Genomic DNA, 26,224 nt, shown 5'->3' on the forward strand with positions numbered 1-26,224 from the left:
TTAGTTTTGCCTCTAGATCAATTCGGCATCTAAATCTGGCAACATCATTTTTGGTCAAAATTCATGTGAAAATGATACCCTTAAATATCCTATATAGACATAGGTCGAAAATTTCCACCCCCATAACTCTGTCAAAAATCAACAGATTTTCACGAGGTTTGGTTCGTTGTTCTTAGTTTTGCCTCTAGATCAATTCGGCATCTAAATCTGGCAACATCATTTTTGGTCAAAATTCATGTGAAAATGATACCCTTAAATATCCTATATAGACATAGGTCGAAAATTTCCACCCCCATAACTCTGTCAAAAATCAACAGATTTTCACGAGGTTTGGTTCGTTGTTCTTAGTTTTGCCTCTAGATCAATTCGGCATCTAAACCTGGCAACACCATTTTTGGTCAAAATTCATGTGAAAATGATACCCTTAAATATCCTATATAGACACAGGTTTAAATTTCCTATCCCCATAACTCTGTCAAAAATCAACAGATTTTCACGAGGTTTAGTTCGTTGTTCTTAGTTTTGCCTCTAGATCAATTCGGCATCTAAATCTGGCAACATCATTTTTGGTCAAAATTCATGTGAAAATGATACCCTTAAATATCCTATATAGACATAGGTCGAAAATTTCCACCCCCATAACTCTGTCAAAAATCAACAGATTTTCACGAGGTTTGGTTCGTTGTTCTTAGTTTTGCCTCTAGATCAATTCGGCATCTAAATCTGGCAACATCATTTTTGGTCAAAATTCATGTGAAAATGATACCCTTAAATATCCTATATAGACATAGGTCGAAAATTTCCACCCCCATAACTCTGTCAAAAATCAACAGATTTTCACGAGGTTTGGTTCGTTGTTCTTAGTTTTGCCTCTAGATCAATTCGGCATCTAAACCTGGCAACACCATTTTTGGTCGAAATTCATGTGAAAATGATACCCTTAAATATCCTATATAGACACAGGTTTAAATTTTCCATCCCCATAACTCTGTCAAAAATCAACCGATTTTCACGAGGTTTGGTTCATTGTTCTTAGTTTTGCCTCTAGATCAATTCGGCATCTAATTCTGGCAACATAATCTTTGGTCGAAATTCATGTGAAAATGGTACCCTCCAATATCCTATATAGACACAGGTCTAAATTTCCCATCACCATAACTCTGTCAAAACTCTTCGAATTTGAACAATCGTATATACCCGTCTACATTTAGTTTACAGGGCATATTGCCTGACTGTTTGATGTGACTAACTGGATTTTATGTTTTTCAATTTGCCTTAATTTAGGACATGCCACAGTTGATTTTTTCGCAGCTTGTTGCCAACCTAAAATCATTTCCCTTTTAGCGGTTCGTGTTTCCGTAACTTTTACGCGATTTCCATTCAATTGGAGTTTTCATTCATTCATTTGCTGTTGAGGCTCGAACAGCATTTGCTATTTAATTTGTAATGCAAGAGTTCAGTTGTTGATATTGATGTGGATGTTGTTGGGCCATTTGCATGTTGCATGTGTTGCAAGTGGCGTGTGTACTGAGTGGCAAGAGTGGAAATTGCAGCTGCTGTCAGTTGCCATAAGATGTGCGAAGTGCTATGTGCGATGTGCTTTGCATGTTTTCTTACAATTGAGCCGTGTGTATTCCTCTTTTTTTTATTGATTTGTATTTTCCTTTTTTTTCTATTTCAACATTCATTCAATTTATTGACATCAATCCCATTTCCGCCTTCAATGTTCAATTTTTGTTGTTTTTTTTTATTCCATTTAGGCCTCTTGTGTGGCTTTTTGTGGTTTGTGCTTTGCTTTGTGGAATACTTTTGTGTTTTTTTTTGTTGTGCCTGAAAAAAGAATATTGTTGTCTTCTTTTTTGGCTGGCAGCACGGCCGTCTAGTCCTGTAAAAGGATACGTGTACAATTTACATATGCACATGCATAATTTGTGTCCCCTTTCCTTTTTTCTGTAGCTGTTTAAATTTGCACAACAAACTTTTATTTAACGGCTAATGGCTTGAATAAAACTTGGACTTGGCAGGCCTGCCTAGAATTCAATATTTAAAATTTTAATTTTTTTTTTAACATTCTAGGCAGGCCTGCTATTTTATTTTATTTTCTTCTTTTATTTGATATATATATTATTCTATATTATTTAGTTTATGTATTTATATTGTATATCTATTGCTTATTTGTTTTAAATATTAATTTTTTATATATTTATTTCACATATTTTTTTAAAATATATATTTAATATTTATTATTAATATTTTATATTTTTGCTTATATTTTTATATTTAAAATAATTTAATTGTTCACTTAAACAACTTAGAGTACGTTTCACACTCGTGAATTTTAAAACCTTGCACAATCTAAGCACTAGATGGCGTTATGCGCATTCTCTACCACATCCGTACTCTCAAACACGCTCGCTCTGACGTCCTTGTTTAGCACTTGTGTAGACTTTTCCGTTATCTGACGTCATAAGGCCACAGATGACGTCACAGAAAAGCTCCAATGTTTATGCACGCGATACGCAACGAAATGGAATCGAAACGTATGGCTGAGCACGTGTGTTCGATTTGGCGCCAAATTTGTTGATTAAGGAATTTTGGCCATTTTGTTTTGTTGCCATTTTCTGGGTTACGCGGCCGTCAGCTCTTGTGCTCTTACGCTCCAGAGAGTTAGAGATAGAAAGAGAGAGCGTATGTATGTGTGTGTGTGTCTGCAGTTTTGTTGCTGTGTGTGTTGTTATGTAACACGTGCTTGGATACAGTGCAAAAAATCTGCTCAAGTAGCTAAATTCAAAATATGTTTAACGACAACAAAATAACTTCGAATGAATAAAAATAAAAAAATTGAATTCCTCAGGATCCGATAAAAAAAAATATAATAATTATATTAAAAAATAAAAAAAAAAAACATAATTATAAATACAAGAGGAATAATCTTGGCTTCTCAGACCATTTTTAAGAAATGTTACAATTATTACAAAATTTAAGTAATTCAAAATTTATTCAAAGGCTTTAAAACTGAATTTAATATCAAATTCATCTTACCATATTCATGTCTAAAATGATCTGCCATAACTAATTTTGAAATTCAAAATGATTTATTAAAAATAGCTTGATTTTAATTTTAGTATCCTTTATATTCTTCTTCATTTGTATTATTTATTATATTTTATTTTAAATATCTCCGTTTGTCTCTTTAATTTGTTAATATTTTTTATTTGCAACAGGCTGGCAACTCTAGTTGCCTGCACTAGTTAATACTTGACTTGCGGTAAGATTTAAGATTTAAGAGAGCACCGACTTGGGCATGCAAAGAGCAATCGCTCAACATGGAAGTTGCCACCAACACACACATACACACACACACGCAACACACACACACACACACACATAGACAAGTATTCATTGAACAGTCAAAGTCTTGTGCGTTTTGTTTCGTCCAAGCTTCAATGACAGTTGCCCGACTTGGCCCAGTGTCACAGGCGGCAAGATTGAAAGTCAGTCAGAAGCAGCACGGCAGCGGCGGCAGCAGCAGCGGGCAGCGCAGTCGACGTCGCAGCAGCAGCAGCAGCGTCGCCGACTTCAGTTAGCTGTGTTTTTGTGTGCCGCCGTTCAGTTTGGTGCAGAACTGCGCGACGTTCTCATCGTCTCCCATCGTCGAACCAGCGCAGAGCTCGAGCGACGCGTTGTGCACGTTTCCGTTTCCGTTGCCTACTTATGTGCGCGACGCGTCCATTAAACGAAACTAGCGATAAAAATGTTTAAGAACGCGCCCACAATGAGGCCAAGTGCTGCAGCAATTGTGGCTTGGATTTAATAATTGGCAACTGCACAAAAAAAAAAAAATAAATAAATAAATAATACTAAAACAAATTCCCATTGCTACGCGTGCTGCACGTTTTACATGTCCTTGAGGCCAAAAAGGCTGCAGCAACCGTCTAAAAGTCGTGTGCAATTTGTTGAAGTAATAAAGACGGATGGAGGGAAGCTGCATTTGCATGTGTCGACACACAACTGGCAGCTTAAAAAGTGTGTGTGTGTGTGTGTGTGTGGGTGTGTGAGGAAAGTAACATCATATACACTAACAGCTCAACTGTCTCGCAGTTAACTGAATTTTTTTAGAGCATACTTTTGTGCGCAGACTTTGAAATAACCTTTGCATGTGCCTTGGCATCAGCATTATCCTGCATCATTCTGCTGCCAGACAGAATTTCGCTTATTGAATTCCAACTGATGTTTTTTATTATTTTATTTCTCTTGCCCCGCTGCAAAATGCAATTTAATGACAGCAAAGCAGAAACAAATGTATAACAAAATCGATTTGTTGTTGTGGCTGCTGCTGAGTGGGTTGTTCTTCATATTTTACCAGCTTTATGAAAAATTTGCTCAGCAAAAATGTTGTAATTGTTTTTTATTTATTTTTGCATAGTTGTAAAAAAAAAAAACAAATTTTTTTAGTGTTTGCTTAAAATGCCTTGTGGCTCTGCCGTGTACTCTGTGCGTGTGCTTGTATCTTGCCTTGACACATTTCGCTGGCAGTTCCCGGCGCGGCTCTTTCAGCTTGTTTGTTGTTTTTACACCAGTCTCTGCTTCTTCATTTTTGTAATTTTTCACAGTTTCTCGTTAGTTTCGCCCACGTGCGCCACTAAGTAAACCAACTTGTATCATTCAACATACTCACACACACACACATACACAACCACAAGCACATGCATTGGCATGACATGCAGTATTTTTTAGTTAGGCTTTATGACACATCTCTCTGGTACCATTTGAAGTGCGAGTGTGTGTGCGTGTGTGTTTAGTGTGCAATTGTTGTTCGTCGTTTGCTTCAATCCACAGCGACATTACTGTAGGTTGTCAACCATTTGTTTTGCCTTGTTTTTATGGTCAAAAAGGGTTTTTTTTATCCTGTCCAGCTTGACGAAAAACAAAAACATACGCACTGTGAATCTCTATTGCAATCTACGTGACTCACACACATCTGAAAACAACACGTAGATTCTTACACTCTTGTCTATTTTCAGTGAAGAAAGTTTACTAATTTTATTTCTGTCGATTTCCTCAACGTTTTACTGGCCGCAAGCAGAGCTTTGTCCTCACACACTTGCTTTTGTGCTCGAGTTAGCATAGGTTGATGCTTTTGAAAGTAAATTACGTGAAAAAAATATTTACAACATATCAGGGCTTGCTTTAACGTAGTTCTTGTTTGTGAGTTGTCCCTATCTTGTTGAAAAAGCTTTCAGTTATTTCTCCGATTCTCTTTTGATAATTTTCCTAAAGGTTTTACTGGCTGCATTTTTCCATAGCAGCATATATCTTTACATTTCTCTGTTTCTATATCTATTAATCTCTACTGCATATTTAATTCGATATTGTTTATCTTCTTATGTGCGGTATCCCTTCAAATAGTTGTCTATGAATAGTTATCGGATCGATAGTTTATTTAGATATTTATCTTTCCCTTATGTCACTTTGTTAAACGTTTCACTGGCAGCATATACAGTATAAATCTCTGATTTTTATCTCTGACATTTGACCATTTAAGTGAGCAGATAATTTTCTTTGCGATGTTCTTAGCTGGAATTACTTTTTGCTTTTTAAAGCTGGAAGCCTGTTTATACTCGCTTATTAAGTATTCAAGAGTCACGAACTGCTGCAACTTTTTTGCTATTTTCTACCAGCCACGACAATTCGTTAAATTGGCCCCAACAAAATTTACATACCAATTAACTTTAATATATATTTACTTTGCCTTTTGCTCATTATACTTGCACCCAGTGTCGGGCATTTGCGCTAAGTCCTTTGTTTGACGTCGTTGCCACATAGCTGATATAAATCTGTGCGCATTTTGTTGCTACAAAATGGCGCATTAACTGTTCAGATTTGCGCCGTGGAGAATTCTAGGCCAGGGAGAGACATGAATAAGTTTTTGGCAACAAATTTAATTAAATTTGCGGTTTTGTGACTGCACAAACTTGTTTAAAGTTGAACCCTAATTTCGAACAGAACGCTCTTTAATTTCATTTAAATGTGTTTTATTTAAACAATTGAAGCAAATTGTTAGATTGTCATTGATTTAAATTATATACAACGCGTTAATATGCAAAGCAGATGGCAATTTAGATTGCGATTTTGTTCAGGAAGCAAACATTTTTAATGGCTCACATAAATATTTAAAGGCAAAACGAGATTCTAGAGTTTTTATACTTTAGTAATCTGCTTAAAAATGCATAAAATAACAATATAAAAAGTTGGAAATAATATTTTTAAAGTTTTAATTGCGCTTTAAAAACATTTTGCGGCTCTAGGAGAGTTGAATGATAAATTATTTCGATATTTATAGGATAGTAACAAGATATCCTGAGAGCTATTTTAAACAATTATCTTGATGTTTTTCTCACGTATTTTTGTTCAATATACTCAGCTTTAAATATAATAATTTCATAAAAAGTTATTCGATAGCGTGTAAACACCATAATTTAATTTATTTTGATTTTTTTCGTCAAAATACTCAAAGCAGTAAATATTTTAATTAATTACTTGGGCCGTCACATACAGCGTTTATTCAGCGTGAGTTTTTTGCCCAAATTTAAAATACCAGCAAAAAATTTAAACCGTACAAAATGGGTACTCATATAATCGAACAAAGAGCGACGCCCGCAATTTATGCACCACACATAAAAATAATATTAAAAGTTATGTTTTATTATGCAATAAGCCATAAAAATTGTGTGTGTGTGTGCGCATACTTGGCCATATCAAAGCATTTTAACAGCCGGCAGAAAGACCGCAGAGAAGAATTCCCAAAAAAAAAAACATAACCGAAAAATCAACAAACATATAAAAGCACACAGACAATATTATGTTCTATTTAGTTATTATGAATACTTATACCATAGAACTATTGAACTATACGTGTATGTATTTATATAAAAGAAGAGCAAATGTATAAAAATATTATGCATGCTACTCTAGTCAATGGCCGCCGGCGTTAGGGTCTAAATACCTAAACAGGCCAAAAGCTAGCCGAAACACGGGGCAGGCGAAAACTAAAAAAGAAAAATGTGCGGCCAAAAGTTTCGTGTAGGCTTTGCAAAATGGAATGTAACAGGCAGAATGACAGCATTTAATGCGCTAAAGCTAAACCCAAAAAAGGAGCACAAAAAGTTTGTAAGCCAGAGAGAGAGGGAGAGAGAGAAAGTAAGAGAAAGGCAGGAAGCAAAACTTGGCCAAAGGTCGAGTTAATCTTTGGATGTGGCATACAAGGCAAATTGCCTAGGCCGCAAGTTGAAAAGGCGCATGCCACAGACACACACACACACACACACATATGACAGAGTTTCCTTCATACAAAACTGCAGTTTTGGTTTATTTAAGCCAACTCGGCTTTAATTAAACTTCTTCACTTTCATGATTAAAACACACTTCATGGCTCAAACACTTGGCAAAATATATGTGTTGGGGCTATTTATAAAGCTGTTAGTTTGTGCAGCACTTTATCAAAACCCAACCGCTAATCAGCTGTATGTGGTGCTTTCTAATCAAGCCAACTAGCCCAGGCCACAATAATTATGCGCCGATCTGCGGCAGTTGCTGTCGCAGCATATTGCGTATACGCAGTGATAACAATGTCCTTTCGGGCAATTTGAACCACTAAATTGGATTGATTACTGTTCCAACATCGATTTGTTTGCGTAATGGCGCAAAACTGTTGACGGAAATTGCTGCGATTTTCGGATAAGCACAACTTTTAATGCCCTTACGGGTTGTTCATTCAACTTGATTTAAATTTGGATTTATTTGGGCTTTCATGACAGATTCTCTTTATGTGATTTGTGGCTATTTATGTAATTTGTTTCATTTCTTTAATGAGATGTCATTTATAGATTGGAGTTCGTAATAGATCAACAGCACATGGGCATTTATGGATTGGGTGTGTACTATTTTAGTACCATGCTAGAAATTATTTTATAAATATAAATTTGATTAAAGGTCAAAGGTGTTTTTTCTTGTAGATTCTTATTAATTTGTTAGTTTTGGTTGAAGACTCGACATCGTTTTGGGCAACTGGTTTACGTAATATTTAAAATTCTTGTTCTATAAAAGTCTTATAGAGTATTTAAGCCAGGGCACAATTTGAATTTTGTCAACTTACTTATGCTCATCTATTTTGTTGTTGCCCTTCGGCTAATAAAATATAAGTGTTTTTTGGTTTCAGCTTGAATATCGCTTAATGGCCACGCGTTTGCTTCTGCAACTTTTACTGCTGTTTTATTTTGGAAATTTAATATCGTAATTATGGCAGACCATATATGTCAGGCTTAACATCTGCTTGCTGACCCCACAGAATATTTTCCATTTCCATTTTGGACGCTGATGCGTGTCGAAGCTGATTTTTATGATATTCAGAAAAAAGGAGGCTGTGCGTGCGACTATTTACTTGCCCCGCCCCTTGTTGTGTGCGTGTGTGGCGTTCTGTTTTTTTTTTTTATTCTCTTTTTCTGCACTTGTTTATTGTTGCTGCTAAATGTATAACATACTGTATAGTCCATAACATACAACTTAACACGCTGTCCTAACTCGTCGCTGTAATCCCTAATCTCATATCGTGTGCGTTTTTTTTTGTTTGCCCTGTGGCTGGAATTTAGTATGAGAGGTATACGGATGTGTATGTTGAAAATTTAAGTAACCACAAGAGAACTATCGCTTTCATATCGCATTCGTATCTTCCTTGGTCTTGAGAGGTTAGTATAGGTTTCTCGCGTGGCTGTTGGGAATCGCTTTTACATGGGAGATACAATCCTATCGCAAATAAGATTATTTAAATGTTTGATGTCGTCAAATTATCGCTTTGGACGTTACCATTGCGATATGAATGCTGAATCAAACAATGCTAAACTATATGTTAATGTACTTCCAGGCGATAAAAAGCGCCAAGTTGTCTTCCCTGTGTCTACCTGGCGGTAAGAATCAATTAAGGATCGTTTTAGGTGTTTGCATTTCTCTCATTTACAGGGTATCTCATAGTCAAGCCGGCAATAGAGTTGTCTAATTCTTGTTCTTTGTTAGCACTTGGGTCAGTTGGCGCTGCCAGCAACGATTTGTAACAACATTATCTGTGTGGGCGAGCGTGTAAGAGCGTGTGTGTCTTACTTTTCGAACTATTTGTTCAGATTTTGTATTCGTCCATTTGCTGCGATGCTTGTGTTTTTGGTATTGGCTCGGCTCCGTCAGTTTCACACAGACAGCTAAGTGATTTTAGCTGAACTCGGCTGATATCACGGGCCATTTATGTAATTTAAGAGCTGCCAAAACTTGGCCAAGTTTTTTGGCTCTTAGCACTTTGGCCGTCCGGAGCCTGCCAAAAAAATGGATTTCAGCGCCAAATTTAACAGTTGATGAAATTTAAATAGCTCGCAGCTTATGCACTCAGGAGTTAGCCAGGGTGAAAATTGATTTTAGCCATTGTAATCAAGTTGAAAAATCCGAATAATGTGTTGGGCATTCGAAAGTTTCATCGTTAATATCTTAAGAATTTATGACACAGAAAACCATTCGATTGGCACAAAGTTTGCAATAAACTTTTACTTGGTGCAGCAAAACTTGCTTTTGTTTTGATGCCAAAAACCTTTTTGTTTATGCCATAGTAAGAAACAGTTATTTATAGCTCTTATAGCATATTTTCAGTCAGCTTTTGGCTTTAACACCCTTTAAGACGCGCTCTCAAATCCGGCCAAGAGCCGCACAAAAGCCAAAGGGAAACAAACAGCTACCGAGTTTTCTTAGATTACAAAAGTTGCTTTGTTTGAATTGCTAATTTCTTTCTTTTTTGGCTCACACACACACACACACACACACACCCACACACAGGTGCGAATTTACCGTGCTCTGCGTATTTTAGCTGCCAAAGAAGTTAAGTCGAAATAAAAATTCAATTTTCGCCAACCTCAAAAAGTTCACTGGGCCACAAATCAATTTGGCACTTGGCAACGACTACAAAGCAAAACGAAGAATGTTTAAATTAGAATTAAGAGTACTCTTACCGATAACGCACGACTAACAGATACCCTGTACCCGAATCCTAATGACAGTCTTGCTACGTATGCTACAGAAATGAAGGCTTGCATATACAATTTATATTGTAAGAATATAAAAGACAAGTTAGGAAAAAGATTGAACTGCGTATGAAGATTAGTTATGTTGTCAGAGATGTTTTGGGAAGTCAGTTACATGAATTAGATAATAGGAAAGTATCCGTTCTATGAAATCAAAGGATACAGCGTATGTAAACGTTCAAATGTAAAAAGAAATCTTAATGAAATTTATCTAAAACATCTGTAAACGGGCTGCTCCTAGAAGAAAATCCTTGTGTTTGAGCAGCCTTTTTTGTCTATGCTTGATTCATATACTTTATAATGCTGAAAGGGGTCATTCGCTGTGCATAAGGTTGAAAGCTGATGAGGGTAATAAACCAGTGACAACTGCGTTTAATGTTGACCAGCATCCGTTTTGGCTACCGCGCCTAATTCCACATGCAAAAGGTTAACCCGAGCGAGGTTTTTCGGAGTTTACCCGCCCAATAACAACTTTTTGATGGTCTTAGGCAGTACGTCAGCTGAGGATTATGCGCATATGGTTTTATTTATTTATTTCTGTTTGTTATTGTTGTTTGCTCATGCATACTAAAGCGGGGTCTGTGACCTTGATATATGGCTTTAGCTATAATGCTACGTGCACATAAATATCTGAACGTGTCACACTTCTCAGACTGTCGGGGCCTTACGCAGTGTACCCTTGCTGCAGGTGTCACGATTTTGTGGCCTCGCTGGATGCTTTGAAAAAGCACAAGCCATAAAACATAAATAATTGAGAATTTGAGAGATTAGGTTGTTCGAAATGAAGTACACCAAGGTATTAAATGTTAAATGTGTTGCAATGATATATTGTATAGCTAGTAAAAGATATAAACGTGGGGTTAATAGATTTGATACGAGTGGCACTTGAGTATTAAGTTAAAAATAAAAAAAAAATAAAAAATATTTTATGTAAATTCTAAAAACTGTTTTCTTTTAGGTTGCTTCTTAATGTAAAACTCAGTTGTGGATAATTCTCTGTAGGAGTAAAAGACATTAGCTCTCTTTTATATGGTTTTTAATATTAAATAACAAATTTTAAAGCTTTAATATTTAATATAAAATAAACCTTGTCAGTTAGCTTTGCGTTTACTAGATAAAATCATGCAAAGTGTTTAGGGTACTCTTTGAATAATAAGAAAGGGTTTAAGCCCGGAAATATTCTATGCAAGGCGTTTAAACTATTTATGTATATACTTAATAAACTTTCCTTCAATATTTATTTCGTTTAGGATTACGTTTCTATACCCTTGTAGAGGATATTATAATTTTTTAATGAGATGTGTAACGCAGAGAAAGAGAAATTTCCATCTCCGTGTAACTTTCGGCATGCTCATTACATAAATGCAATATTTTATCGACAGCGTAACACTTTATCATATATCTGCGATCTTTCGCATTGGAAGCATTTGGGCATATGATCTGCATTTTACCAGTTGTATTTTGCATGAGAGTTTTACCAAGATAAACTCTTGTTAGCGTATTTATTATTCGTGGCCTGCGCTCGGATATTTTTAGCATATTATTATGTGCGTTTACCCACAAAGACGGACAATTGTTATACCGTTTATGACCCGAGCATAATTCCCAGGCAGAATGTTTACACAGTAACCAAGTGAATGGCATTTCCGCGCTGCCAGCTGCCATTTCTGTTGGCCTTAAAGGTGAATGGCAAATACAATAAAATGACGGCGTTGTAATGTAACAGCTACAGTTACACTCGGCCCACAAATGACGGAAGTCACGGAATATAAAAATTGTTTCATATTTCTAAAGCAAAAGCTCACACCCATCCTCCCTTTTACCCAGTCCCTCGCCCTGGGTCAAACGGAACTGACGCGTTGCAGCAGGTGCCAGAAGTTTATTAATTGATAAGGCATGTGGCACAGGGTATTCAGCTATCAGCAAGGCTATCGATTTGCTTCGATGTCAGCGTGTGCTACATATGCCAAGAATCTCAGTGCGCTGCATTTTGAGAGATTAATGTTGGGTACACCCTAGCCTCAGCTCCGCTTATTGCGCTATTTTCACCCCTGCAACAATATTTTCCATCATGATTAAACTGTTTGATATGCTGCGGCTTGCAGTTGGGGAGCATTTTCCATTTGGCTGGCACCCAAGAGGAAACAAGCAACAAAATGCGAATTTTGAGGGTGTTCGACTAGAAAATATCCTGTAGCAAAAACTAAGCAATTTCTAAAAAAAAAACAATAAATATCGATATGTTATCGAAAGAATTATTAAGTAGCGCTCTTCAATAATCTGTGTATCTAACAGACTGAAAGAACATGAATAATAAAATATATTTCTCTACTGTCATCGATTTCTTATTACCAAGTTGCCGTCAACCGATATCTTTGGAATTATATCGATTGATTACTTAGAGCTTTTATAGCACTTGAGATGTATAATATCGATTTATCGCTCCTTTCCAGTCGAACCCATAAAATATAATCGTTTATAATCTGTTGTAAATATAATATGAATATATATCAGACATATAGAATAGAAGACTAAATATATAAATTAACTTAGTTATTGTCGCTGATAAGCAATAAATACACCTTATAGGTTTGGCACACTCTTCCTCTGTCGCTTGTAAACATTTCCACAGCTCGCTTCAATAGCCATATTCCTGGGTACAGGGTGCACAAACTACACATAATGAGCTGCCATTTATCAGCCACACACGCATACGCCCACGCATCTATAGCTAGATATATATACATAGATATTTATTTAGTGCCCTCAGCTTTTTGCCTTTTGTCTGGCAATTCAAAGTTATGAAGAAGAGCAAAAAAGAGCAGAAAGCGAATCGCATGCTTAGTATGTGTTTATTTTAAGGCGTCGCCAACACAACAAAAAATAGAAAAAAAAATATATATAGGTCCGGCGACAAAGTCAAAGTACTTAAAGGGCGTGGCCACATTTAGTCGCAGTTTTTTTTCCTTGATTATACTTTTAATTGAGCTACTTATCCAAGCCTATTTAGTATGCAAGTCCATTTGAACGCCCATTTCTGCCCATTTCCAGTAAAGTTGGCAACTTTTTAAAGACTTCATGGATCACTCCCAGTAAATGCTAAATAACTTTTCTTTTTTCTTTTTTGGGCTCATCTGCGGCTCTGGGTCTGCCGTCTGCAAAATGACAAAAAAAAAAAAAAATAAATAAAACCCAAGTATCTAAAGAGTGGTCATATAATAACATTTTTTACGAAGCCTTGGCATAAAATGTAAAAAAAATAATACGAAAACGAAATGTTTCAGTAAAAACACTTAGCAAAGACTTTTATTTTGTTAAGCGAAGCGGCTGATAGATACCCTGTATATATATATGTATATACCCTGTACACACAGTATGTGAAGGAGTATATTACAAATATTTAAGGTACCTTAGCCCAAGAAATACTTAAATATTTGCAATTTATTTTGTAAAGTTAACTGGAAAACTGTGTTTCCCCATTGCAGTACTACCCTTAGATTCTCACAAATCAACTTAGGTTTGCTAAATTCTATATTGTTAAAGATTTCTCCGGTATGTATACTCTGTGATGCCATTGTGTACAGGGTATAAAACCACAGCGTCATCATCATCAGCAACTGAAATTGAAACTGAAAAGTGGGTAACACTTTAATTAGGGGCTTTCCTTCGGCTTTATCTGGCCAAACTGCAGTCGAGGAAGTGTCCGGGTCTTTGTGTATGTGCGTGTGTGTGTGTGTGGGGATTTCTGAGCGTGCGAGTGTGTGTGTACTTTTGGCATTATGTTTCATTATGCATATGAAATGTGTGACATGTGAAATATAGCTAGTACGCGTAGATAGGCACACCCTCGAATACCTGAGACAGTCAGAACGAACGCGCACTCATTAAGAATTCATGAGCATTTAAAATGCTTTTCATTTCAAATTTTGCCGGCACACAATTTTCGCTCGGCGACGTGTTTATGGGCTTTAAGAAGAAAAAAAAAGAGCGTAAGCAGAATATATTGCAAAGACGTGACAAATTAAAGAGGCGCATTCGAAACAATCTTCGCTCAAGTTTCTTTGAAGATTGTTTAGCAAAGTTCTCAGGATTTATTTTCTATACATTTGATGGATTTGCAGTCATTTGACTTGCTGCACTCTTGAATGCTGCACTCAATTAGCCAACGACAACAACAACAATAACAGGAAGATGCACTGGAGGTCAGAGGTTGCAACGATTCATCATTGTCACTTGGGCACACAGTGCGAATGTCTGCCAGCTCAATTGTTGTTTTTTATTAGCCCAGCTGCCAGTTGATTGTGTTTAATGAACTGCCCAGCGCGCATTTTGTATTAAAATCAATTATAATGGCAGCTGAATGGAAAAGTCGGTTTTTTAGTATTTATCGAGCCATGCCAAGGCAACGAACGCAGCGGAAATTCTTAAATTTATTTCTCATGTCCAGTGAAAATGTCGATAAGAAATGCAAAACAATGTGAAAAGGTGCAGTGAAAAATACGCTGAGTGTTGGTGAAAAGTCCATGAAGAGTATCTGGCCATACATATCCAAGAGATGACACACAATCTACAAGTTAGTTATACAGCATTGGGCATGTCGGACGATAATCAAACGAATACGAATAGCTATTCGATGCCATCGATAGCATCGCCCACACGCAGCGCCGGCGGCGGCAACGGCAGCGGCAGCAACGGTAACGGCGGCGGGGGCGGCGGCATCAACACGCGCAATGTCAACTTCAATGAGGAGCTCAACGATCTGGCGGGTTATCCGCCGCAGCAATTGCCAACCGTGCGACGCTTTTCCAAATCATTTTTCCAGCGACCCCGCTCCATGTCCGTCTGGAGTGACATAAGTCGCAGCAGCATGCGTCTGGATGAAAGGTAAGTCCATGGGTTGCCACAGCTCCAACTCCGGCGTCAGCTGCACCTTATTCAAGGCATTTATCTGACAGCTAAGGTGAGGGGGTCTATAGGGGATCTGCTCGCCCTCGAGGGCACAGTTTCTGCGGCTGATTGCGTGCGTGTTTCGGCTACAGCAATAATAAATGAAAAGAAAAAAAAAAAACAAATAAAGAAAAAGGTTGCAGAAATATTTGCTTTCATTTCGCCCAGCATTGCTGACAATGCCAGACCCCAGGCCTGTCTTTGTTATCCCTATTGCATAGCTTATCGGAGCGAGCTTGTAAAGCCATTTATAAATATATTTATATAAACGGGCCTGTTTCTTTGATTGTTTCGCTTAGCTGGTTAACTTCTTGGCAACTTAAAGACATATTCTTTTTAGCTTTCCTTAAAATGTATATAAAAATTAGGATTAAATTTATTCATTTGCTTGGAGTATATTTAAAAGTTTTCAATTTAAATAAAACCTCTTGAGACAGAACTTAAAATGTGTTTACAAATTAAGTTCGGAAAGTCTAACTAAAGTCGGTTGCGGTTTAAAAAAAAAATGTATTACATTTTCCATTTAATTAAACCCGCATTCGTCCGTAATTTTAACTTTCAATAAAAAATTTCAAAATGATTTTATTTGGCAACATTTTATATTAACATATGCTCGCACATTAAATAATTTATGACTTCAAATGCAGCTAGGCTCTTATATTGTATTTTTTATTAACGCCTTAATGTTTTTATTTTATATTTGTATTGAATTCTTTTATATTATTCGCATAATTTTGTGAAATAAGCCTTAGGGCACGTTTCTTTGTGTTTTGTTTAGGTTTTTGTTGGATTTTGTCTTTTATTATTATGCTTTCTCCTATTTTGTTATGACTTGTCTGATCCAAAATGATGTTTGCCGCATTTAATCGTTAATTGCTTTGCATAAAAGCTAACAAATTAAATGTGAGCGCTTGAGGCCAAAAATAACACAAAATTACGCATACGCCATGTTGAGCGGATGTCAAGCGGCGCTTTTATAAACGTCTGAAATGAAATTTTGTGGACGTCACAGGCCGTCGGTCACTTTAATTTAGTTAAAGCACTTGAAGTTTATTATCCTGTTATTCCGTTGTCTCTGATTGTAGCTCAATCTTTTTGGCTTTTATTACTTTAATATCATTCGACGCAAAGCTGTGCGAACTTTGACGCATTTTTTTTTGTTTTATTATTTTCATCGAATTAAACGTCAGTCGGTTAGTTTGGGTGTGCGTGTGTTGACGTTAATGCGGCTTTGCCTGGATGACAGCCTAAAAAGAAATATATCTCCCTGCGGCAGAACAGATAAAGTGTGAACAGAAATTGAGTTGGGCTAATTTAAAAGGAAATTTTGGCTTTGGAGAAACACAAATTTCGCTAAATAAATATCAACATAATTCTGGTTAGATTTATTAGGCTCCTTAAACGTTTTAATGCAATTAAATTCTTGTCAATAATTTTCCAAAAATATGAGCATTCCTTAAACTAAAACCCTCATCAATCAAAGCCGGTTGAGAAATGTGCACTCATGTGTGTCATATCTAAAATCTTGCACAAATATATATATACAATAGGTTGATAAATGAAAATCTTTAAAATGCGCTTCGATGATCAATTATTTTTTGCAAAAATAACAAACCGTATTTCAGGCGAAAAATCATTGAAGTTCCTTAAAGAACCTCGTTATTGGCTCATTAAAAGCTCAAGCAGCGCTTTGTGTGACCACGTTATAGTGAATCAGATTAAGATTACGCTTGCCCTTTTTTTTTATAATGCTGACTAGTCCATGGCTGTAATAATGAGGTCGTTTAGCACGTGCTCTTTAAGTATTGAAAATGGATATAAACGACGTCTGTATACATTTGACGTAAAGAACTTGGCGGCGCTTAAGCGGCATTAAGCAAATTTAATGACTTTTTTGTAGTCGCTTCAGCTTATGAGCTTCCACTTCCGCAAATGCACTCGAAAGTGTGTTAACGAAAGGCATTTTCCATTCATGATCAAAGTTGTGGTTAGTTGCGTTCCACAACAAGGCGAAACGCGGAGTTTCTTTGGCAAGGTAAATTTTACTTGTATACATCAGATTATCTTGTAAAATCTGGGCTATTTTATATCAGCAAACAGGTTCAAGCATTTTTTTATAAGTTTAGATTATTTTTGACTTAATACTTAGATTTATTAGACAACAATTGGCTGTCTTATATAGACATTAGTGCCTATAAACAAGACTATTATTATTATTTAGTCACCTGAAAAATCTAGTTTCCTGCCGAAAGCTTCAACAAATAAATACATTTTGCTTATATAGTCGACTCTCGTAATTTATATTTTAATTTTAGGTGTTTTTCTTTTCAGTAAATAAATTATTTAAACAAATTTTGTTGCTTTTTGTAATTTTTATATATTAGATTCGGATTAAATTTCATCTAATAAAATATATATACAAATAATAATTTACCAGTCAAGCGTCTTTTATAATAGCAAATGTTGCTTTTCATTTCTGCCTGTCACTTCTCGCTAACACATGCTCAACAGGGCCCTAAGGCTTTGGCTTAATTTGGCGACTAGTTGGTCGCAATATGCACTTTCTGTTTGCCGCGTAAATTGGTTGCACAAATGAAATGCTTCAATTTTGTGGGAGAACGCGGCAAATTGAATAGTTGTAATTGCATTTGGCAATGTGGCTGGCGCCTAGTTCTGGCCGTGTGGCTGTGCCAGTCTCTGGGCCCGGCTGAAAGCCTTGTTGCATTCAGTCAGTGCCACGCCCACATGCATTATAATTTCGTGTGCGATTGGCAGGCAGCGGATGTGTGCAACGTACAGCAACAGGAAACAGGCAACGTTTCAACTTGCCAAACCGCCCAGCCCGCCCCGTATTTGGAATGAAATATGAAATTCGAGGCACAACGACACGTGGCACAATAACGTTGCACCATACGTGTTAAGTCTCGAGTCTGTCAGTCTATCAGTCAGTCAGTCAGTCCGTCAGTCAGTCAGTTTATTTGTCAGTCACGTGCGCTGTGCAAACTTTGCGGTCCACCGCAGCACGCTGGCAATTTATGTCAGAGGCTTACACAAACGTCTCTGCCCCTGATTATGTGTATGTGTGTGTGTGTGTCAATTAGCGTAAATAACTCAATTATGCTCGCTTTTTGTGAGACTCCCGCCCAGTGCTGCTGCTCCTGTCGTTGCTGCATCGACACCTTTTGATTGGTGATTATGTGCGCCGCCAGCTAATTGGCTTGTCAGGCTGCAGCTTACGGCATCTGTGTCCGTGTAAGTCTCTGGTATCGGTGTATCTGTGTCTGTATCACAATGTATCACCATCTGTGTGGGCGTCACTGTCAGGCATTGATTGCAGTTATAAACATTAATTATACTCTCGTTTGTTATGTGCGTATAAAGCATATATTTTCGCTAGGAAAAACGACTTTTCTTGTTGTGAAAGTCGATAATTTGTTGCCTTTTTTGATAAATATATCGAATTTCTTTAATATATAAAATAAACTTTAAAATTAGGAGAAGTAATAAATCTAATAAGTTTAAATTGCATATCAATAAATATAAATTTGTTTTAGGCGATAAAAAAGTAAATGAAAAGAGTTAAGCTCTCAAGATATCCCTAAAGTTGCACTTATTTCAAGGAGCATATTTGATAAGAAATATCCAATCGAATTGCTGCTATAAACTTGGCCAATACATGTATTTGCTTTCTTCATGGCATTGCTTAACAAGACAAACCTTGCACACAACAGCGGCATAAAATCCTTTAAGAATACACAATACACAACACTTATGCTCACACCCACACACACACACACACACTCACACACACACACACACACTCACACACACACACACACACACACACACACACATCGCTGGAGGGGAATAAACACACACTCACTTGAGGCTCATATATCAAGAGCTATTGAAAAACATTAACAGCGTGCTTCAGTTAAGCTCCTTGGCCCTACCGTTTAGCCACGCCCCTCTCTAGGTGTTTGCCTTTGGTCAACTGAATTCCTTTTTACACAATTCCGTGCAAAGACTCGAATTTCTATTTATAAACATATATATATATATATATATATTTATTTTTCTTTTGCTCTTTGCAGGTGAGTGCTTTTGGTCTTAAGCTGTTCCCAGCCATATATAAAATGTATGTGCCACGGTACGTATGAGTAATATGCGCCATTTGAGCACCTAGTTGCCTGGCATTAATTGCAAGCATCTTAAATTGTGCACAACATGAACAACATTTAATTTACATAAATTTTGCGCCGCAAAACTTCCTTCAGGCGAATTTTCTTTGTCACAAAGACAGTTAAAAAACAATAAAAACGAAAATTTTGCATCTAATTTGGTAGGCAAACGGCCTGTGACATGTGGTTGACGGCAACGACTGCTTAAAAGCAGGCAGCAGGCCGTGGCAGTCAGTGTCGCTTAACGTCTGAGGCTGCCAACATTTGCCGTCATATCGGTGTGTCTTACCTGTTTGCTCGCCCAGGCATCGCATAATGATATGTGGCCTGTCGCAATCGCACTGTTGGGCCATGTGTTGTCTTTAAATGTGGCTGTCGGCATTTGGCATTGTGTTTATTTTAAATAACAGATGCCTGACAGCTGAAAACCCAACAACAACAAAATGTCCCTTTATTTTCAAGCCTACAGCCTACAGCCTATGCTAATTTTGTTCCAGGTGTGCAAAAATTAAAATTAGGTTGTTTAAAGATAAAATATTTAAATCGGTTAAGTTTTATACGAAACGAATTTGTGATCGTGTAATGTTTTCATATATGCGTTATTTTCTATGGTTTCTTAATTTGAATAACATAAAGTTTTTGGTAACAAAGTTTTGTAAAACCATTTTGCCCTTGAAAAGGCGTCAAAATAGAACATTAAGCAACATAGATAAATAGTTTTCTAAACTATTTAAATACTTTGCTTAGCCTTGTTTTTCATATTTTTAGTTTGAAATTTAAATACTTAAAAGTTTTCCATATCACACACTGAAGCATTGAACACATTTTGGTTTTCTCTTGCTAAAAGAGTCGACAAAAATCTATTCAGAAAATGTTTTTACCTTTTTGCAAAAACCTATCTATTTGAACTTAACACTTAAGTATTCACTAGAAAACAAATACACTAAATATTGACACATATATTGATATATTTGTGTTTATTGATATCTTTAAAGATTTGATTCCTCTGTCGTTTAATTTGCCTAAAATTTTGGTCAACTCTTTCCTTGGGGAATTAAACACCCAAAGAGTATATCTTGGTACATTTTTTTAAATTGAGAATCTCTGCTCTTGGGGAGCTTAGATGGACAAGAGGCCACCTCATGGTGGCAGTTGCAGAGTTGGCTAAGCTGATTCAAGAACGAAGAGACGTTTGTGTCACGCAGAAACGTGGCCTTGTCGAGATGTGCGTGAGCGACAGCGAAACGCTGGGGGCTTCATTTGGCGCAGAAGTGAAGATGAATGTCACATGTCGTGCTGCTTGGATTTAAATATAAAAACGTAACACTTATTTATTTCTGCTGATATACACAAATATTCGCAGCAAAGGCAAAGCTTTTAAGGCGCTTTTTCGGTATTAACGGGCAGCACGTTGATGTTTGTAAAAATTAGATTAGAATGTTGCTCACAAATCTATTTAAGAAAAAACACACGCTGAGACACGCCCACGCACAAAACATGCCCACGCACAACACGCAGCTGCTCGGTGAAGTCAAGTGAAAAATATTGTTGCCTGCTTTCAGGCGCGGACTGAAATAATATTACGTATACGCGACGTTGGCAAATAGCATCATAAGATTTGATTAAATAATTAATAGGATTTAATGGCTCAATGTCAGCGCAACAAGTATAAAACGTAATTGTGCCAGAGCTAAGGAAAATGAAAGTTAAATGCGAAGAGGTTTTCCAAATTAATTTTTGTATGGCTGCGTTTCTTTGCGCTCATTTTGTTGCCATTTTACAGCTGGCGATTTGCGTGCTTGCAGTTAATTAACAGAAAGCCACTTTGCCAGTTGGCCAACAAATTCCAAATGGGCAACAACACGCGGCACACCCAACAAAATGGTTGTCAATTATGCTGCAGCGCGCAATCAGTTGATATTTTTTTTTTGTCTTTTTTTTTTATCTACAGCTATGCAAACGCGTGCAGCGTGTCAGTGGCAGGTGAAGGACGCAGTTCAACAGTTCAGAGGACACAGCTGCCGAAATGCCAAAATGCAGCTTGTTTGCAACACATTTAAATGACCTTGGGAAGGGGCGTTTTTGGGGTGTGGCGCCGGTTGCCAAATAAGCTTCGCGTCCAGACAAATACGCTTAACACTACGCATCACAACGCACTGCACACGCACACGCACACACACACACACACACACATGCACGCAACCGAGCGCTGCTCTAAAATTATTTTATTTTAACCGACTGTTAGCTGCGCTGTTAGCAGCGCTGCAACGGCGAAGCCAACTGCCGCTGCTGCCGCTGCTTTGCTCGCTCTCTCTTTGACTGCTCGACGCCGCTCTTCGCTGGCCAGCCACGTGCTTGCGCCGCTTCTGCTTTGTGCTTGTTATTCGCTGCGTGAGAGCGAGTCGAGAGCGTGCGGCTGTTGCAGCGTTGCCAGTGCGCAGAAAAAAAAGCAAGCATTTCATTCGCAGCGGCTCGTTAACAGTTGCCCGCTAATGCTGACCCATTGCGTGTGCTTTCGTTTTTGTTGTTGTTTCTGTACTATGCGAGAGCTTTTTGTGTAGAGTTCCTGTGCGTGCAGTTTGGCAGCGAGTGCAACAGATGGCGTTTTGTGAAACGTTAAAAGAGAGACAATTATCAAATAGATTCTATTTTTACAGTTCCAATGATATATTTAAATTAACATAAAATAAAAAGTTATATTTAAAGCTTAATAAATATAAAATAATTGTAAACATTTAAAAACGAGACAATTATTTTAATATAAAAAAAAAAATTTAAACAAAAGTACTTTTTATCGACCTTGAACTTAATTAATAAATTAATCAGCTGTAAAAACTGAGTTAACCTGTCATTTGGTTACATTTAATTGAGCATTTAGCATATTTTTTGTTCAATATTTGATTGAATGATTTCCTTATTTTGATTAGCGTATTGAGATATTATATAGTATTGTGTACTAGATTTTGCATATATTAGTATATATTGTGAAGACACAAACCCGCAAAAGTAGCTTTGTTTATTTGCAAAGGAATAAAGGAATAAAGGATAGAAGCAGGCAGATGATTATATAAAAATTAATTAATCAAATTATATTGCATGTCGTTTCACTTAACAAATTATTATTGCAGCGTTTTAAACTAGGTAAATAATTTCTATTGTGTTCTTATGCCCGCATACCGTTCCCAGCCAATGCTGATTTGCTGATTTGATATTTAAGCCAGAAATGTTGTATATGAAGCGTAAGCTATTCAGATTATGAAAAGCATATGCAAGGATTATAATCCATTCAACTAAACTGCTTTTGATATTGCAGTTAAATTATGCATAAAGTATATGCAATAACAGAACAAAATAAACAAACAATTATGCCATAAATATGTCAATAATAATGATAGCACAAATAACAAAAACAATAACAATAATAGCTGCGTAGCTGAAAGTAGATTTAGGCCGCAATCAAGACTTTGGCCCAGACGTTAGGCGTAGTGCCAAAGGCATCCTTTGGCACACTCGGCTATCATTGTCATCAGCATTAACAGGCAGGCAGATAGCTATAATGTTGTACCAGTTGTTTTTGTAGTTGTTGTTGTTGCTGCTGGCAGGCTAACAGGCTCTAACGGCAAGGGACGATTAAGATGCAAAGTGTATATTAGTATGTTAACACTCGGCACTCAACGCACAGAGAGACAGAGTTGCGTTGGCATTGTCAATGCCAGCCTGTTACACTTGACTTGACTTGACTTGACTTGAGGCAGCTGCTGTCCTGCCTGTCCTGCGTGTCCTGTGTGTCCTGCCTATTGGCCTGTCTCGCAGCCTGCCTGCTTGAGTGGCCATCCAGCTGCGTGTGGCATCGTCTGTTGTGTTTGGCATTCCAAATGGAATTCAGGCGTTACTCTAGCCGCTGGCTAGCAGCAGTAGCTGCTGCCCTCTCGCTTGTCCATGCCATTGATTTATTGGTCCCTTTTGCTGTTGTTGTAGGTACATGGTCTTGGTTTTGTTTTGCTTTGCTGCTCTGCCGCCCGCTGTGTTGTTTTGCTTTGGCATTATGACATTTATCGCTGTTTACATTTGTCATTTGTCTGAATTTATTGAATGGCAATGTGTGCTATACTCCATTAAATAAATGACATTTAACTTATGTATTTATTATGAAATGCAAGTTACAGCATTAAAAGCCCATTTTTGACTGTGCCACGTTGCGTATGCGCAATTTCGTTAGCTTATTGCGGTCTGTGTGCGGCAATTAATGTAATATTTGCATGTGTGTGGCGCCACCTGTTGCTCGGCTGTAGCACTTGAGGGGGGCGTGTGTGTGTGTGTGTGTGTGTGTTGTTGGCCTTTTAAATTTAATTAGAGCCTTAAATGATTTGTGGTCGTCTCTGCGGCTGGCACATTGTCTGCTTCTCCACATGACACTGAAATAAATGTCGAGTTGCGGTCATAAATATGACAGCGTCTAACGTTAATTAGACTCTGAGCTTGTTAACAACATTTCATTGTTGTTGTCATTGTCGATATTTGTTGTTGTTTCAGCGTTGTTGTGTGAAACAGTTTGTCTAGTTAAATGGTCTGAAAATCACAAGTGAGTGGGAGAACAAAAGCAAACAACTGAGCTGCGTCTTTAAATGTTCCAGCAAAATGTAAAGACCTAAAATATTCAACTAATGCGAACTAACAAATGTTTTTTGATTTAAAACTTATGTGAAAAGCTTATAATTTGTTAATTTCAAATAAATGTAGGCTCTTTAAATATTTAACAACAAGCGGTCTAATGCTTTTTTCATTGTTTGCTAAATTATTAGAAATTTCATTAGGTCCGATCGAAAACCCCATTTAAAAAATGCTCTTAGTGTTTTTCATTAATATGCAAATCAAGATTTTGTATTCCAGGAAAATGTTAATTGCTCAGCGTATAACTAAAAGTTTATTAGCTTAATTCTCCGTTCATATATTAAACTTTTAAAATCACATGAAAATATTTAAAACAGTTTATATATTTAACTTTAAATATTTAAATTAAAATAATTGAATAGATATAATTTTTATATTTTATTTATTTAAATGTGAATAGTATATTAGAATGTGGCTTTGTTTTGTGAATCTCTCATTATTACAATTTATTGTATAACTTATTATTAGTTAATATTATTATGATAATTCTTAATATTATTTGCATTACTCTGATATGTTATTATTGTTGGATAACCTGTAAGTGTTATTTGCGGTGTCTTGAATTTTATGTCACATTATTCAATATTTTTCTGCTGTGTGGTCCCAATTTGCCTATTCATTTTTATCAGAGTCACTTCGTATAGTTTGAATAGTTCAAATCCAAGAACTATTCAATTCTGTTGCCTGTAAACATTCGAATTACCAATTTGTCAAACAGCGAGCACTGTTAACTTAACATTTACTTAACAGAGCGAGCTTTTGTACTTGTGTCCGCTCTCTTTTGCGTCCAAGGAAAGCTCTCAACTCAGCGTGTGTCTGTGTATGTGTGTGTTTGTCTGTGTAGGTCCTGTCATGTTACGCATACGCCGCGTCTAACGATTGCTCGGCTCTGTTGAACAACTCGGGCACCGCGATGCCTGCGACATCGGGCTTCAGTTTGCTTTTATACTTTGCACATGAAACATGTGATTTTCACTCGTACTGTGCGGCCGCCTGTTCAAGCATTTTCCTTCAAACAATTTTCCCGAGCACACACAGCGCTTGAGTGTGTGCATGATTCTTCGTGTCTGTGCGTGCGTGTACGTGATTTTGTGCTTCGTGCTGCGTTCGGTGACATTTTTCGTGCCAAAATGTCGAAATTCGCGAAGCAGCCAAGTTGCATTTTTTTTCGTAACGGATATTTTGCCAAGTGCTTATTACAAAATTAAACAAAATTAAATTCAACTAAATTAAAATAAACGAATTAAACTGAATTGCCTAGTGAATTTAATTCTAGTAAAATTGATTCAAACAAGACTAGTTCAATTATAAATTGTAGTTTGTTTAAATTAGAAAACTAATTGATTACAATTAAATTAATTTCTAAATAATAGCTTACTGCCGCTGCACAATTTCTAGCATATTAATTAAAAACTATTTCAATTGTTAGCAAATTAGTTTTTTCGAACAATTCGCGCAACTTTTAGAAATAAAGCCCTCCACAATAATTGCTGGGAACCGGTTCCCATAAATCTGGCCAAAAACAAGTGTATAATTAACAAAAAACTAGTACAAAATAAAAAAAAAAAAAAAACAAATAAAATAAAATAGATATAATAGCAAACGCGTGTGTGTGGTGCATATAAATCAATAGCAGCAAACTCCTAGCTGTCTGGCTTAAATATTTAATTTGGTTTTAGCCCGACCTAAACAAATAAGTGGCAATAACATTTTTTGTTTTCCCTGCTGCTGTCAACTCTCGCCCTCTCTGTCGCACTTGCGCTGTCTCCAATGCGTGTTTGAGCGCATAAATATAAATAAATAACCGAACTCCGAGATATTTGTTTGTTGTGACCAGCTCTTTGGACCAGGTTAAGCTGTCTGTGCGTGTGTGTGTGTTTAGGTAACTTATTTATGTGCACGGCCAGGCAGGCAGGCTTGAAACCTATGCCAAGCCCAATTCGTTTGCCGCAGTGCGAGAAAGATTCAAAGTTCAACGTGAACACTTACTTGACTGCAAGTTAAAATTTATTACATGCTGCTGTTAACCTTTACAATGCTTGGCCGCATCCCAGTCCCAGTCGCAGTCGCAGTCGCAGTCGCGCTCGCGCAATCCTTCGCCCGAGTGTTGTCCTGTGGGCATCGTTTGCCACACACACACAAAATATAACGGGCAACAAATAAACGCAAATAAAATAGAAACAGAAACTCCAAACTTGAAGCTCATAAAAGCCAAGCACACACGCTCGCGCGCACACACACACACACGCACACAACGAGTGTAGCGAAACAGAAAAAAACATGGTATGTATTTGTTGTTCCTGTTGTTGT

The 26,224-nt window shown here is 37.0% G+C and overlaps 1 protein-coding gene across 17 annotated transcripts in view; it reads left to right on the forward strand.

Annotated features, from left to right (window-relative positions):
• The window catches only part of SLO2 (slowpoke 2), a 156,946-nt gene that overhangs the window by 34,794 nt on the left and 95,928 nt on the right, over positions 1–26,224 (forward strand). For 2 of the 17 annotated variants that reach the window (XM_032435907.2, XM_070209855.1), the window contains exon 1: positions 14,467–14,999. The exons of 3 other annotated variants lie outside the window; for them this stretch is intronic. In XM_032435907.2, the coding sequence (XP_032291798.1) occupies positions 14,671–14,999 (329 nt within the window). In that variant the 5' untranslated portion in view covers positions 14,467–14,670. Of the gene's footprint in view, positions 1–3,621; positions 3,962–14,464; positions 15,000–25,501; positions 26,198–26,224 lie in introns of those variants that run through there. 12 more of the 17 variants (XM_032435910.2, XM_032435913.2, XM_032435909.2 and 9 more) reach the window with 10 other exon arrangements.

This window comes from Drosophila virilis, chromosome 5 (genome assembly GCF_030788295.1).
Source record: "Drosophila virilis strain 15010-1051.87 chromosome 5, Dvir_AGI_RSII-ME, whole genome shotgun sequence".
Taxonomy (NCBI): domain Eukaryota; kingdom Metazoa; phylum Arthropoda; class Insecta; order Diptera; family Drosophilidae; genus Drosophila; species Drosophila virilis.